Source organism: Barbus barbus (assembly GCF_936440315.1).
Source record: "Barbus barbus genome assembly, chromosome: 9".
NCBI classification, from domain to species: Eukaryota; Metazoa; Chordata; class Actinopteri; order Cypriniformes; family Cyprinidae; genus Barbus; species Barbus barbus.
Genome location: NC_136737.1, coordinates 8,890,434 through 8,907,050, shown reverse-complemented (window position 1 = coordinate 8,907,050; position 16,617 = coordinate 8,890,434). Strand labels below are relative to the sequence as shown.

General features: G+C 36.1%; 1 protein-coding gene across 1 annotated transcript in view; it reads left to right on the top strand.

Annotated features, from left to right (window-relative positions):
- LOC306874987 (uncharacterized protein) overlaps positions 1-16,617 on the top strand; it is a 127,589-nt gene that overhangs the window by 16,107 nt on the left and 94,865 nt on the right. Inside the window, exon 7 of the mRNA XM_079425333.1 lies at positions 14,429-14,494. Coding sequence (XP_079281459.1) covers positions 14,429-14,494 — 66 coding nt within the window. The remainder of the gene's footprint in view (positions 1-14,428; positions 14,495-16,617) is intronic.

The window sequence follows — 16,617 nt, the reverse complement described above, 5'->3', positions numbered from 1 at the left end:
GAGGTTGAACAGACATGAATACAACAATGGGTTAAAATAGCTGTGATAAGAGATCAAAGATCAAACTAAGAGCAGAATGAAACATGAGCTGAAAAGACTAAGGTTCACACTTTTCATTTTGCGACCGTGTGATTGTCTAATTTTTTCTTCTCAGCTTCTCAATTCACACTCAATGCTTGTTTCCACTTCAGGACTTCTTCACCTTACAAATGGTTGTCCAAAGCAAAAATGCTACAAAATGCATAAAGTGATACAGTGGGGCATGCTAGAGCGAAAAATGTGCTATTTTTTTTCCATCAGCACTCCAAAATGGGTATGAGTGCAATCTATATATAACCCCAAAACAGAATCAGAGTTTGATCAAGAGTTGTTCAGGGTCTTGAGAATCCAGTGTACACTACATTATCCTGCTCTTGACGCCTCTGAAAGAAAACACAAAGGCATTTTCACTGATGTATATTTTTCCATGAAGACTTTAAAATGTAACCCATGCATTCATTCTTATTGAAAAGCAGTTTTTAGCACTCTAATTTCATTTAATACAGGCTGTAGCTTTCTAGTTTTTTTGTTTGTTTGTTTGTTTTTGTCAAGGTTGGAGCAAAACTCTGCAGGACTGTGGCCACCCCTGTTCTAGTGCGTAACCTGTACACAGTTACCTGTACCACCATTGTCACTTTACGGGAGTGACAATCGCATTCTAAAACCGAATTAACTTACCAAATTAACTTAAGATGACCATAAAAATTCTACGCAGTGTGTACGGGACCGAACAACTATAGTTGTTATTGATTAAATGTTAAATGCATATCAGAGTCGCATCTCTCTCTGTATCCGGGGTGCAAGAAATAATAGAGAACGTGGTAGCCTACGTATTGACTCATGTTGCCAGACCTTGCTATCAAAATAAGCACAAATAAGAAAAAGCCCATAAAAACTTTAACCCAAATGCTTTATCTTGGGAATAAGAAATATGTGAAAGTACTGACCATTTTAATACACATCGGTTATTTATAATAAGTGGACTTGGCAACGCTTCAAGAACGCGCTCTGGAAGCAGCAGTCTAAACATTATCCCATTACAAATAATAAACATTATTTCAAAGACAAGGCTTAAGGCTAGTCCCAGACTAAAATGCATATTTGAACTGTCTCAATTGAAAATATCTTGCTCTGACATATCCTAAAATATATCAGTGCCATTGTAGCTACTGCAACCACCCTTGCATGTAATGTGTAGTAACCATGTTTTTTTTGGCGTATTGATTACTATTTGTATAACATGTTTTACTACAAATACCATCGTTAAACTATGGTTATTGTAGCAAAATCGTGGTTAATTTGTGGTTACCATGGTTTAAGTATAGTGACTATGTTTTATTGGTTTTGTTTATTTTGTAATGCGCGAGATGCCAGAACGTTGCTATATGAGACATAAAACGATGAGGATTCACTCCCTTGTTTACATGCGGGTGAGACTCCTGAAACTTTACAGTGTGTACGTGGCTTAAATGTATCTTGTATTCCTCTACATTCAGTGACCCTACAATATAAAACCCATCAGAGCAAAAGACAAAGGGACAGCGGAATACATCTGCAGCCTTTATAGGCTAAACGTCATTTGTGGTGCTGTTGTGTTTGTAAATCATTAAAATCACTCTTAAATCTGAGTCAAATAATACAGGCACACACCATACACAGACATAATTTCACCTACCGATTTCTGTGCTTTTCTTTTGTAGATTGTTGTATCAGCGTAAGTGATCTCTGCACCAGTCTCAACTGTTTGACCAATAATTACAGAAACAAAACACTAAATGATATGATGTCTGAGAGTTATATATGTATGTATATATATATATATATATATATATAGGTGTATAATACTTGCTTTCTTGGTCTATTTTTCTGTGTTTCCTGCAGATGCAGAAAATCCCGACTGCAGCTACAATCAACAGAGATCCAGCAGCAGCAGCAGAGATCAACACTATCAGAGATACAGAGTCTGGAGGATGAGAAGGAGACAATCATAAGTATGAGTGAATATGTACATAAACACTAAATATTATCACAGACATACCTGAACATGGCTGACAGAGTTCAGTGTTGTTGAGATGTTGAGTCTGGTTGCTGATGGGATTCTTGAGCACACAGCTGTAGGAATCATCCAAACACTCCAGAGATAAAGAAAGGCTTCTGCTAACATCAGACACACTGATGCTGGACAATAAACTGTTTCCTTTGTACCAGGAGAGAGTCACATGACTCACATTCACCACTGAACACAGCAATGAACATTTGGACATTGATAATCCTGATGATAATGGTGGTGGTGGATTTTGTGAAGAGGTACTGCTGATGACAGGAACAGGCAGATAAGCTGGAAAAAAAAGAGAATAAATGTATTAAATAGATGTTTATATTTGTTAGAATTTGATTGTTCAGTCAAAGTTCATCACATACAGAGGTCAGTGCTGGTGCTGACAGTATTGATCTTGATCTAAACCCCTCTCTCAACAGAAGGATTCATGTTCCAAAAAAAAAAAATGCCTTTCATGTTATATGTTATGGAAATGTTCATGAATTTAGAAGAAACGAAAAAAAGACATATACACAATGAACAGTGGGTCTCACCAATTCACTGATAATTCCCTTTTTTTCTTCTTCATAAATTTTGAATATATTTTAGTATGAAAGTTTTTGATGAATCATGATTTGTTTGTGAAAAAGTTCATACTCCGATTTTACGCTCAGATTTGTGTGTATGCATGAGACCCATTGTGTTTTTGTAATTATTTGCAGAAAAACAAACACAACTATTTGTACAAAGACAATACTTTTTATGTTTTCGCTTGACATTTTAAGTAGAGAAATTAAATTAGTGAGAGTGTGAAAACTAGGCCTACTTTTAACTCACCATAAACAGTGATATTGAATGTGTTGAGCGGCGTCTCTCTTCTGCTGCTGGTGACTTTATAAAGTCCAGAGTCTGTAGTTCTGGTGTTTGTGATGCTCAGAGATCCAGTCTGATGATCCAGCTGCAGTCTGTCTCTGAATCTCTCATCATAAAACTCTTTTTTATTGTCCTTTCCGTTGATTTTAGCTATGAGAACGAGTCCAAATGTCCACATTATCAGATCATCTCTCTGCATTCCAGTAAGATCAGTGTTTAGAGCGACAGAATCTCCCTCCATCACTGAAACTGACTTCACTGCATCAACACCAAACACACCTGATCAACAAACAGGAATATTTACTCAATAAAATACTTTTTAGTCATGTTTAAGCTATTTCAAATGATCATGGCAAAACAATCCTTCACCCTGCACTAATACTTACTGAAAGGGACAGCCGCATGAATGCTAAGTATTTGCATACATTAGTCTGATAAAGTATCAGAAATATATATAGGCAAAATATTAGAGACAACACGAATGATGGAAATATCAGAATTATGTTTGAGGACAAATGATAATATAAACAGAACTGAAGCCATAAAACTACTTACCAGCCAGACTCCATGAGAACAAACAGATGGAAAAAAACATTTTCTTCAGTAGTACGCAAAACAGTATCACGACAAAACCCTCCTGACACTCTTGAAACGAACGAAGCTGTTGGTCTGTAATGAAGAGGTTTAGTGAAGCTCTGCAGTGAGTGTTGAATAAACTCCTCCCTTCACAGACTGAATATGACTATTCAAAATGACACTGTTTGATCTACAGAAAGAAGAGAATAAAAAAAGAGTATTTATTATTACTGTTTTGTTGTTGTGAATATTAATAATAATAGTAATAACTGTATTTTAAAAGCAGTATCACATTTACAGTCTTGCTGACAATCAGGGAAAAATACTCCTGATATTGCTTAACTAATATTATCGGTGTAAACATCAGAAACTATTATTTATTTGCACCCCTTAAACTTGAATTTTGGAGGCACTTTTTGGCCTAAGCCTTTGTTAATTTCAGACCTTTTTTAAATGTCGGCAGGACATAAGCTTAAATAATTGCTGAAATGGGTCTGTCTTGTGGGAGGAGCTACTGGAAGAGTTTGTTCATTGACTGCAATGTTTCACTAAACCACTTTACACTTTACGCATTCAAATTTTTCAAGAGTGCCAGGGTGCAATTATTATAACAATTCTGTTGGGAAACTAGTTGGAGAACTGCTGAAGATAATGTTTATTTTCATTTGTTTGTGCTCATGGAGTATGGTTGGTAAGTAGGTTTTTTTTTTGGGGGGGGGGGGGGGGGGGGGGGTTTCGGTTCTCTTTATGTTATAATTTGCTTACCTGCACATAATTCTGTTCTTTATTGAATCCATCAATAATTTTGTCTCTAATATTGTCAATTTTCCATCATCCCCTTGGGGACGCAGTAAAATAACAAAAATCCAAATGTGAATGTAAATCTCCAATAAGTAAATATTTGTTTGTTCTCCAGGTGTGTTTGGTGTTGATGAAGTGAAGTCAGTGTCAGTGATGGAGGGAGATTCTGTCCGTCTAAATTCTGATGATACTGAAATGCAGAGAGATGATCTGATAATGTGGACATTTGGACTCGTTCTCATAGCTAAAATCAACGGAAAGGACAATAAGAGAGAGTTTTATGATGAGAGATTCAGAGACAGACTGCAGCTGGATCATCAGACTGGATCTCTGAGCATCACAAACACCAGAACCACAGACTCTGGACTTTACACAGTCACCAGCAGCAGAAGAGAGACGCCGCTCAACACATTCAATCTTACTGTCTATGGTGAGAATTAGCCTTTTTTATAAACATCTTTTGACAACAAGCACTATCAGAATTATTGACAGTATTATAAAATGATACGCAATTATGTAATTCATTTGAGTATTTTATGCATTCTTGTATTTAAATATATTTATAATCAACATGTCCTAACATTAGTTTCTCTGCTACTTTCATTCAATTTTAAATATCAATGAACATATAAATATCACAGCTCTCATGTTTACTGAATTAGCTTTATTCTCCAATATCTTCCAGCTCATCCTCCTGTTCCTGTCATCAGCAGAGTCTGTTCTTTATTATCTTCATCATCATCATCATCACAGCAGAATTGTTCATTGGTGTGTTCAGTGTTGAATGTGAGTGATGTGACTCTCTCCTGGTACAAAGGAAACAGTTTATTGTCCAGCATCAGTGTGTCTGATCTCAGCATCAGTCTCTCTCTACCTCAGGAGGTGGAATATCAGGATAACAACACCTACAGCTGTGTGCTCAACAATCCTATCAGCAACCAGACCACACATCTGGACATCAGTCAACTCTGTCACACATGTGCAGGTATGTCAGAAGCACTATATATATACTGTATATATATATAAATGAACCACATTTCACATTTTACAAGTGTTGCTCATTTCTTCTCTCAGAAGTCTGTATCCGCTGCTGTGGTTTTACTGAAGCTGTGATCCGATTGGCTCTTTCTGCTCTGGTGGGTGTGGCTACTGTTGCTGTGCTGGTTTATGACATCAGATCCAGAAGTCTTCAGCAGCAAAAATCACAATCAAATGCTGATTAATCAGATAGTCAGGAAGGGGTAAATGTTTTTTAACTACTTTGAGGATAGGCCTATATATCACCCATTGTAAATATATATAAATAAATGTAATTTAAGTGATTATTAATTCATTTTGTGTAATGCAAATTAAAAACCCACTATGATTAATCACACAATAAAGAAGCTAATGTTTTTCTATGTATTCTGTTGTATTTTGTAAGATGAGTTGAAGGCTCAAAGAAGTGAGAAAATGAACTGTACACCTGTAAATATCTTAGAGGACTTTAGAATGGTACAAAGGGCACATAAGTCATGTTTAAAACAGTAAAAATGCAGAAGAAAGTCATATGCCTATTGATTTCTTAGAATTCAGCTGACTAATCAGTATTCTCCATTTTTTTTTTTTTTTTGAAACAGTGTGATTTTAAGAAGCACTCAATAGTTTTCAACTACAAAGTTCTACAACCTTCAAAAAGTTTCAAGGAAGCAAATTCGAATGCCATTGCTTGTTATAAAAAGCCAACTTTCCGACGCACTGGTCAGTTTCTGCTCTGGTTTTCACACTTTATTTTTCTCACACACATCTGCATGCAAAAAAAGCAGAGGTAACTGCAGCTTTTTGACACTTTTGGCTTCTGCAAGCTTTAGCTTCTGTAGGAGAGCTTATCAGCATTTACTTTAGCAGAAGCACATTTAAACCGCAGCGCGTTTACAGTTAAAGTGTCTACACTTTTGTTCTTCTCGCCGCTCTCTATCTTCTATCTGCTTTCAATTGATCACTTATATTTGCAAAAATATACACAGCAAAACCACTTGTGTTAAATGAACACTTCAGTGTTTATATAATCCACTCAAGAGTGTTAAAACCTAACAGTAAGTAGTGTTAATGTTCATGACACATACCCCCGGTTTCACAGACAAGGCTTAAGCCTAGTCCTAGACTAAAATGTAAATCTGAGCTGTTTCAACTGAAAGAAACTTGCATTGACTTCTCTTAAAACAGTAATGCTTTTTCTAAGGCATGTTTATAAAAATAATTTAAATGTCCTAATTAAACTATGGTCTAATCCTGGTTTAGGCTAAGCCCTGTCTATGAAACCGGGCCATAGTGATTAATTATAAGGGATGATTGAGCATTAATGATGAACTCCTGCTGTTAACAAGCAAAACGAAAGAAAGAGAAACAAGAAGAACAGAAAAAGAGCAGAAACAACAATCAACTGACTTCCAGTCACAGCCTTTTTGGACTGCAAATCAACTGCAAATAAAAGAAAACATTCATTTTTAATATCTCAAAACAGCATTACCGGCTTCACTTATAACTATGCAGTCTGACAAATCAACAAAATATTCAGATAAGCAGATTAACTCTGAACATCACAAAACAAAGTCGGGAAAAAAAAATACTATGTGACTTTGTCATATTATTGAGAATTAACAGAGGTTTAGTTATATAGTCAGTTTTGGGTATTTTTTTTTTTTTTTTCTTTTTTAGTATTTTTTGCTTGCTTATACAGTGTGTTTATAAGGCACATTTATTGTGGAAATATGGAACCAAAGTAAATTGAAATAAGATTATGTTGCTTACGTTCTTGATACAGTAGTCTGATCCACTAATCGTAGAGAAATTACAACCTATAGATAAACGATTATATTCATAGATCCCTTGTAGGGTAGACTGAGTACATTTGAGACGTGTACAATTGAAACAAATAACTTGCGTACACAAGAACCCCGAGCCATGATATATATTGCTATTTTTAGTGCTATGTTTACATTTGTACTGTTTGCCATATATGTTTGTAGTGTTAAATATTTGTTCATGTTTTGTTTAACTGAATCTGAATGAAATAAAGCAAATAAATAAGTTTATGTTTAAACTGTAATTATTTAAAACTGTAATTTTCTAATTTATTATATTTGCTATAAATGGTTAGCCAGCTTTAAAGCATTAAGAATGGGTCTCAACTGTACCATGCTACTGTTTCAACTGTTCACCATATGGGTACAGCGGAGACAAAAATGCACCTCATATTTATGAGCTAATTGTGGAAAATATAAACTACTTATGGCTATTATTGTCACTTGTCGGTTTCCTTTTAGTTCTGTTTTGCCCTTATTTGGTATTTCCTGTTCTTGTTTCCAGTCATTAGTTAATAATCGTTTAGTCCTTTTTTCCTGTTTTGTGTTAATCATTTCGTTTGCTCATTAGTTTGGCTTCTTTATAATACTTCATTTATATTATTAAATAAGCTACTTCTGCTGAAGCCTTCGTCTTCCTGGGTTGGCATTACCGTTACAATGATCAATTTATGATATTTTAGTATACAAGCAAAATAAATATCATGTGAAAAATCACTTTATTTAAGCATCTAGTTTTTGTAGTGATGAAAAAAAGCAGTGTCTCAACTGTACTCCGTCTACCCTACGACTCACCTCTTTTTCTGTTCTTTTTCCTTCAGTGATGATTTCATGAATTTATAATTATCTCATGGATTACAACACTGAATTCAGTCTTACTTTGACACTGAGTTTGGTTAAAGGCTGAGCAGTGCTCGTGTTGTTGTATTATCTGTGGGGTGTCTTGCTGAAAGGCTCTTCGTTTGGTTGATTCCGGGAAAAGATTCAAAGCTTTGAGAGAGTAGAAAACAGCGTCATCTAGTGGCTAGTAAAAAAACAGCCTTAAAAACATATTAAACTGCGTTTCGAAATTCAAAAACTGCCTGCAGTGTTCTGTGAGGGTAATGTTTAGTCCCCTGTTTATGTTGATTTTCTGTCTATAATAAATTAATTTACCCATTATAAATGCCAGTAGCCTATGATGTAATCGGATAAAATTGCATGTAGTATTTAGTTTTCTTGAAATAATTGATATTCTTCTTATTGCCTGTGTTGAAAATGTAACTGAACAAGGTTCAGGGTTCGAAGACTCTTTGGACAGAAAGAGACGCTTCGTTAGCAGATACTAAGCTTCACTGGAGATTGAGTCTCGACGCTTCAGTGTCATATAAAGCACTACTTTTGTGGGTTGATAGCTATTTAGAGATTTTGTTAACAGTCGTTGCTGTCCATCGATTGGGTGAGATGTAGAAACTTAATGAGTATAGCCTAATATCCATCGAAATCAGATTTGGCTGGTATCTACAACAATATGAAGAACACTTTGAAATTCTTTGAAGTTTTACTACTAATGTGCGGTAAGTGCGCGATTTCTGTTTATTATTGAACTTTTTCGGTTTCACTTCGACACTGGAAACAGTGTTCTTTCATTCCTTAAGTTCATTACTTTATTGATCGCATTCATCCATGAATTTGGAGCACCTCTTTGTTAGACGCTCATTTTAATCCTTATTTGAAGGTGCTGGTAAATGTTATGTACGAATAAATTAATCGAAACCAGGTAAAGCATTTTATGCTTTCTGAATATGCTATTCTGAAACAAAACTATAAATGAGAATGGACTTCAGTATCCCTGAGGCAGGCAGGGTGGGATATTAACACACCACCAGCCTGGCAGTAGCTGATAATTTTGTTTTATCTGTCGGCCACCGTGGTGAGCGTTTTAAACAGCCCTTTATTTATTTATTTATTTTTTAACAAAAATAATAATAATAAAAACGCACACTTGATTAGTAGCCTACTCTGCATTTTATTTAGATTTCGAACAGACTAGCAAAAGAATAAGTTTTTTTTTTTTTTTTTACACAGTTCTTTTCCATACAGCAATAATTTGAATAAATTGAACTGTACCCAAATCAGTCTTGGTGTCAGAAGACTGTGGACTGTCTTTGCTTCCTTTGTATTTGTCCTTTTTGGATCTTGACACCCCCTGCTCACTATCTCCTGTCATTTTATAAAATGGAGCTTCAGGTTTGGAACAGAGTGGGAAAATTCTTAAGTTTATGAAGCACTGTCACACAACATAGGTTTGGAATGACTAGTCAGCTGCAAATTTCTTGTTTAAATGTTGTGAGCAACTCCCTGATGTATTTTGATAAGGGACACTCTTCTGAAAGTGAAAATCACCAGTTTTATGTTCAAGTGTATGTCTGAAGACGGGGCCCAAAGGGGTTGCATCTGGGCTCATATTTGGGGCCCAGCCATATTTTCCCTCAGTAGGCCCCAATTGGGGTAGACAGATGGGTTAATAACAGGCTTTAGTGGGCTCCAAATAGGGCCCTTATGGGTAACCATAGATTTTCCCCATTACAGCCTGTAAACTTTTGGAAACTTGATTTCTAAAAAAAGAAAAAGGCTGTTAAGCTACTGCAAGATTTTAGCTGGAATAACTTTGAACTTTTATTGTTTATGAAAACTCTAAAATAATGTAAATGTGACCTTAATTATCCACTGCCTGCAAACGGTAGTGTCTTAAAGACTGTTCCACAGGTGCATGTGCAATAATTGTTTATGGTTAATTGAAAAAGAATGGAAAAACATTGTTCCCTTTCCAATAAAAGTCTGTAAAGTTTATTTGGACTTTACAAAATTATCTTTAAAATACAGTATCGTGACGTTTCTTTTTTGCTGAGTTTGTTATAGTTTTGTCAAGTAAACTGTTATTGTGTATTACGTTTGATCAGTTTTATATTTTTGTTGTAGGTGTACATTAGTAGCTAATATGAATTATTAACTATATTAATTTAAAGAGTTTTCTCTTATTTATTTAACGCTGAAACAGTATTTGAATTCTGTTTCTCGTGAATTTTCACTCTTTATAATTATATGTATTGGCAACAACTAGGACACGATTGTGTACTGATTATTTAAAGGACTGGACTAACTTAGGCAGTCATGCTAAAAGTCTGTCTTAATATTTAAGGCTTTGTTTTGGAAAAAAATAGATTATATTTAACCCTTGTATTATGTTCGATTTTCGGGTACGATTTTGATGGAGCGGGTCAAATTGACCCTAATTGAATTCAATGCAATTCCCTAAATATCACATTATGAAAAACAAGGAGGAATCAGGTATGAACAGAACAATTTTAATATGAGCATTTGCCAGACATTGCAAACAATTAATAACAAAAAGTATGATTTTCAAAAATGTTTAACCACAATTTTTTAAACATGTTTGTTTTAACAAATGTTGAAAATAAACTACTGTAACTTTTAACATTTTAAATTTTTTATTCAACATTTTCTTTTTTTCTTTTTTTCCACATTTATGTTCAAAACATCCTAAATAAACAATTTAATATTGCTGTGAAATTAAATTAATTTTTTTTTTCCATAAACTGGCTTCCCTATACGGGCTCTTTTGTTCTTTAGGATGACGGAACAATATAAAAAAGTCACTCTTGACAGGATGTGCACAAAGCAAGCATGTGCTTTCTGGAGATGAACTTCTTGCATTTTACACACATGGTGCTGGTTTTGGTGTCATGTTTGGTGGGGCACACCTCGCATCTTTAGTCAGCTTTCGCTTGAGTAGCTCTTCACCAAGTTTGTAGGATGTAAAGTTGTCACAGGTTATGCAGTGACCTTGCAGCCCTTCACTCATTTGAAGAACAACCCGCATCCCCTGGTTTCTCTCAGGTGTTTCACCTAGTGGCTTGCCTGTGTAAATTTGCATGTTGTATGCATAGATTTGGCATCGTAGGCTGCCCAAATTTTAATGCCATATTTTGCAGGCTTTTTGAGCATGTACTGGCGAAAAGGACAGCGTCCTCTGAATGGAACAAGGTGTTCATCCACTGTGACGTGTGGTCCAGGATTGTACATTAGAGGCAGGATATCAATCCATTTATCCCATACATCCCTAACTGCAGCTAATTTCAGACTCTATAATCTCTGAAATTACTTCTTTGACTGTTAATCTTTTTGAGATAATTTTTCCTGCTGTCTCTGTCAAAAGTCTGCTGCAACACTGAGCAAAAGTGTGGGAATACTTTCACAGGGGAGTGAGAAACAGACATAACAAAACATACATCAAAAGAAATGTTTTTATTTTGTGTCTGTGCAGCTGCCTTTGAACAAATGCAAGTGTGTCATTCTAACCTATATAAAAGACTGGATTATAAAACTAATTAAAATAGTTTTTCATGTAACTTGAGAGAAAGTAGAAACGGGACCTTAGTTTTACAAAGTTTTTTCAGATACATAATAGCTCATTTTTACCATTTGTGTCAGAAAATCTTTTTTCAGTACTGAAAATAGTGAGGAAAAGTTCGGGGTGGTATAAAAACTCCACCATAACAACACATATCCAAGAAATATATTTAATTTGGGTCTGTAGTTCCTTTGGAACAAAAAAAAAAAAAAGTGGGTCAAATTGACCCGCGAACATCAAAATCGTTAGAAAATGATTTGTGTACACTTCAAAACACATCAGTGTACCCTCACTTTGTATGCATGTTCATGGCCCTAAATGAGAAAAAGTCACAAAATTTCTTGAAGAAAAAGATAAGTTAGGTAGCATTTCATATCTGTTGAAAATAGAAATGATAGTTCACTTTTACCATTTCTGTCTGAGAAAGTCCTTTTCAGTACTGAATATAGTGAGGAAAAGCTCATTTTTCCCTTTCCAGGGTAGGAAAAACACCAACATAACAATATATACCCAATAAATATATTTAATTTGGGTCTGTACAGTTGCCTTGGATCAAAAAAACATGTGGGTCAAATTGACCCGCGAACATCAAAATCGTCAGAAAATTATTTGTGTAAACTTCAAAACACATCAGTGTATCCTCACTTTGCATGCATGTTCATGGCCCTAAATGGGAAAAAGTCACACAATTTCTTGAAGAAAAAGATAAGTTAGGTAGTATTTCATATCTGTTGAAAATAGAAATGATAGTTCACTTTTACCATCTTTGTCTGAGAAAGTCCTTTTCAGTACTGAATATAGTGAGGAAAAGCTAATTTTTCCCTTTCCAGGGTAGGAAAAACACCAACATAACAATATATACCCAATAAATATATTTAATTTGGGTCTGTACAGTTGCCTTGGAACAAAAAAAAAAGTGGGTCAAATTGACCCGCGAACATTAAAATCGTTAGAAAATTATTTGTGTAAACTTCAAAACACATCAGTGTATCCTCACTTTGCATGCATGTTCATGGCCCTAAATGAGAAGAAGTAACAAAATATCAAGAATAACATCACAGGTTAACTGGTATTTCCGACAGCTCAAAAATCTAAATGGGTCAAATTGACCCGGAACATAATACAAGGGTTAATGTGTAATAACGACTGCAATCTTGTGATTAATCTTATTGCTGAGTCGAGGAGTTGATTCCAGGAGTCAATTCCATCAACTTCTGCAGCAGGAGTCAGGAATGAGAGTTAACGCTAAAATGAAGCCCTTCTTTTTGCCTCTCTCAGCACTTTCTCAGTCCGCTGTCAATCCCTCGATCCACTGTGCAGGCGTGAAGCTCAACTCAATGAACTGAAATTGCCCTCTGCTCTACTCGATTTATGCCATTCCAGATTAATTTCCGTTTCATTTGTTTATTAACATTACCAGCAGTGTCACATGAGTTTAATCTCCGAGAAACGGTTTCTGTTTGTTCTCCAGGTGTGTTTGGTGCTGATGAAGATGAAGTGAAGTCTGTGTCAGTGATGGAGGGAGATTCTGTCACTCTAAACCCTGATCCTACTCAAATACAGGGATTTATTCTGATACTATGGAGGTTTGGAGATCCTGCCATTGCTCAAATCGATGGAAAAGACACCTCCTATCCCAGTCACACTGAGATATTCAGAGACAGACTACAGCTGGATCAGACCGGATCTCTGACCATCAAGAACATGAGAATTAAACACTCTGGACTTTATAAAATAGAGATCATCCAAAGAGCTGGTACCTCAAATATGAAATTCACAGTTTCTGTCTATGGTGAGGATATATTTATATTTGAATATCTCTGAGTTTTTGAAAATAAATAGAAGTTTCTTTTTGTTTTATTTATTAAAATAAATTAAACTGAAATTCAAAGTACAGCCAGCAAATATTACTTTTTTATATAAAATATTACTATTGTGTTCAGCAGTCTTATGGAATTTTAGTATGACAATATCACATTTGCGATTTACTTTTATTAATCTGCATATGCCTTGTGTTGTAACCAGAAGATGAACTAATTGTGTAACTTAATATGATTTTTGCAGAGTCTCCATCTGTTCTTGATGCTGGTGAAGCTGAAATGAAGAGTGTGTCAGTGACGGAGGGATATCCTGTCACTCTTCAGACTCATGTTCCTCAACTAACTGGAGATGAGCTGATAGTGTGGAGGTCTAGAGATGAAGGAAAACTCATAGCTAAACATGATATAGAGGCCAAGAGCTCACCATTATATGATACTGATGAGAGATTCAGAGACAGACTGAAGCTGGATCAGACTGGATCTCTGACCATCACAAACACCAGAACCACTGACTCTGGACTTTATAAAGTGAAGATCAGCAGCAACAAACAGACCTTAAACCAGAAATACATTGTTACTATCAGTGGTGAGGAACTCAATTGAAGTAATTGAAGTAATGATTGTTTATCAGTTGTCTGTGAATAATTCAGATGATGTGACATTTTGAGGAATCAAATCTGCCTTTAAAATAAGAAACTTCAGTGTACAGCGACATCATACAGTAACTTCAAGAGCTCATAACTTCTTCTTCAGACCTTTTATTATTTAAAACATTTTGTTGTGAATTATATAAAATGACTTACACCTGTATAGAACTGTAATAATAACAACTGCTGTCCAGCATTTGATCATTTAAAATTTAAACTTCATCACTGTTTTCATTGTTTATATGTATACGTATCATAATCATTAACATAAAGGCTTACCTAACATATCTACAGGTTATATAGTGTTAATGTGTTTAGTGTTTGTTTTAGATCAGACACACATTCACACTAATGACTGTCTCTCTTTATTATTACAGGTTCAGGTCTGTCTCCAGCTGCTGTAGCAGGGATTGTTGCTGTTGTTCTGCTGGTGTCTGCAGCTGCTCCAGCTGCTGGTGTGATTTACTATCGCCGCAAGATCGCTGAAATATGTAAGTATTACAGCTGATAACGCGACAGAAAAAAATTGCTTTGTTGTGTGAATGAATGAGATTAAACAGCTGCAGCAAAGTGGAATATTTGAAGCAAAAGGCCACTTAAATTGCACATAAAGCTGTTGTATAAGTTCAGAAGACTTATAGCGCACAAGTCATGTGGAAAACATTTATGGTGCATTTCTGGTGTCTTACACATTTTTTGATCTTTGTGATGCTCATGACAATATGTCATGGAACAGAGCTGCATGAAGATTTTAAAATAAGGACTGATTTATTTAGTGTATGATATATGTGTGATGGTTTTTAGACAGATTTTCACCTTGCATACATTTTTACAATAGTGTTTTCTTATGTTAACATTATTGTAAATTGTTACAGCTATTTAAGACAAAGAGATGACGAACTGATTGTTGGAAGCACATGTGAAGAATCACACAGCATCTTCTCAGTGTTTCTGTTATGTTCATCCGATCACTCACTTATAAGCTCCTTATTTTTGTTTCTATGTGCTGGTGTGACATGAAGCGGAGCCAGTGTCAGCGATGGAGGGAGACAATGTCAAACTAAACACTGGTGTTACTAAAATACAGAAAGGTGATTTGATAGAGTGGCTGTCTGGAAATGAAGACGTTCCCACAGCTCAAATCAAAGGAGGAACCAGTGAGATCACAACACGTGATGATGCTCTTCATGGGATATACAGAGGCAGACTGGAGCTGGACACGAAGACTGGATCTCTGACCATCACAAACACCGGAATTGAACACACTGGACCCTATAAGTTACTGATCAGCAAGAAATACAAGAAGAAATTTACTGTTTATATCAGAGGTGAGTATCTTCAGACTTTCTATGTAATAATGATCACAGTTCTTCATTCATTCTTTTGGTCTGTTTCTGTGGTTAGTTCAGCTCAAAGGCCCTATAGGGGTTGTTCTGAATTCTTCAGTGTGCTATCTCTTGTTAGATTTGATAAACTTTATGCTTTAGAAATAATAAACATACACTCACCTAAAGGATTATTAGGAACACCATACTAATACTGTGTTTGACCCCCTTTCGCCTTCAGAACTGCCATAATTCTACGTGGCATTGATTCAACAAGGTGCTGAAAGCATTCTTTAGAAATGTTGGCCCATATTGATAGGATAGCATCTTGCAGTTGATGGAGATTTGTGGGATGCACATCCAGGGCACGAAGCTCCCGTTCCTCCACATCCCAAAGATGCTCTATTGGGTTGAGATCTGGTGACTGTGGGCGTCATTTTAGTACAGTGAACTCATTGTCATGTTCAAGAAACCAATTTGAAATGATTCGAGCTTTGTGACATGGTGCATTATCCTGCTGGAAGTAGCCATCAGAGGATGGGTACATGGTGGTCATAAAGGGATGGACATGGTCAGACACAATGCTCAGGTAGGCCGTGGCATTTAAACAATGCCCAATTGTCACTAAGTGGCCTAAAGTGTGCCAAGAAAACATCCCCCACACCATTACACCACCACCACCAGCCTGCACAGTGGTAACAAGGCATGATGGATCCAAGTTCTCATTCTGTTTACGCCAAATTCTGACTCCACCATCTGAATGTCTCAACAGAAATCGAGACTCATCAGACCAGGCAACATTTTTCCAGTCTTCAACCGTCCAATTTTGGTGAGCTCGTGCAAATTGTAGCCTCTTTTTCCTATTTGTAGTGGAGATGAGTGGTACCCGGTGGGGTCTTCTGCTGTTGTAGCCCATCCGCCTCAAGGTTGTGCGTGTTGTGGCTTCACAAATGCTTTGCTGCATACCTCGGTTGTAACGAGTGGTTATTTCAGTCAAAGTTGCTCTTCTATCAGCTTGAATCAGTCGGCCCATTCTCCTCTGACCTCTAGCATCAACAAGGCATTTTCGCCCACAGGACTGCCGCATACTGGATGTTTTTCCCTTTTCACACCATTCTTTGTAAACCCTAGAAATGGTTGTGCGTGAAAATCCCAGTAACTGAGCAGATTGTGAAATACTCAGACCGGCCCGTCTGGCACCAACAACCATGCCACGCTCAAAATTGCTTAAATCCCCTTTC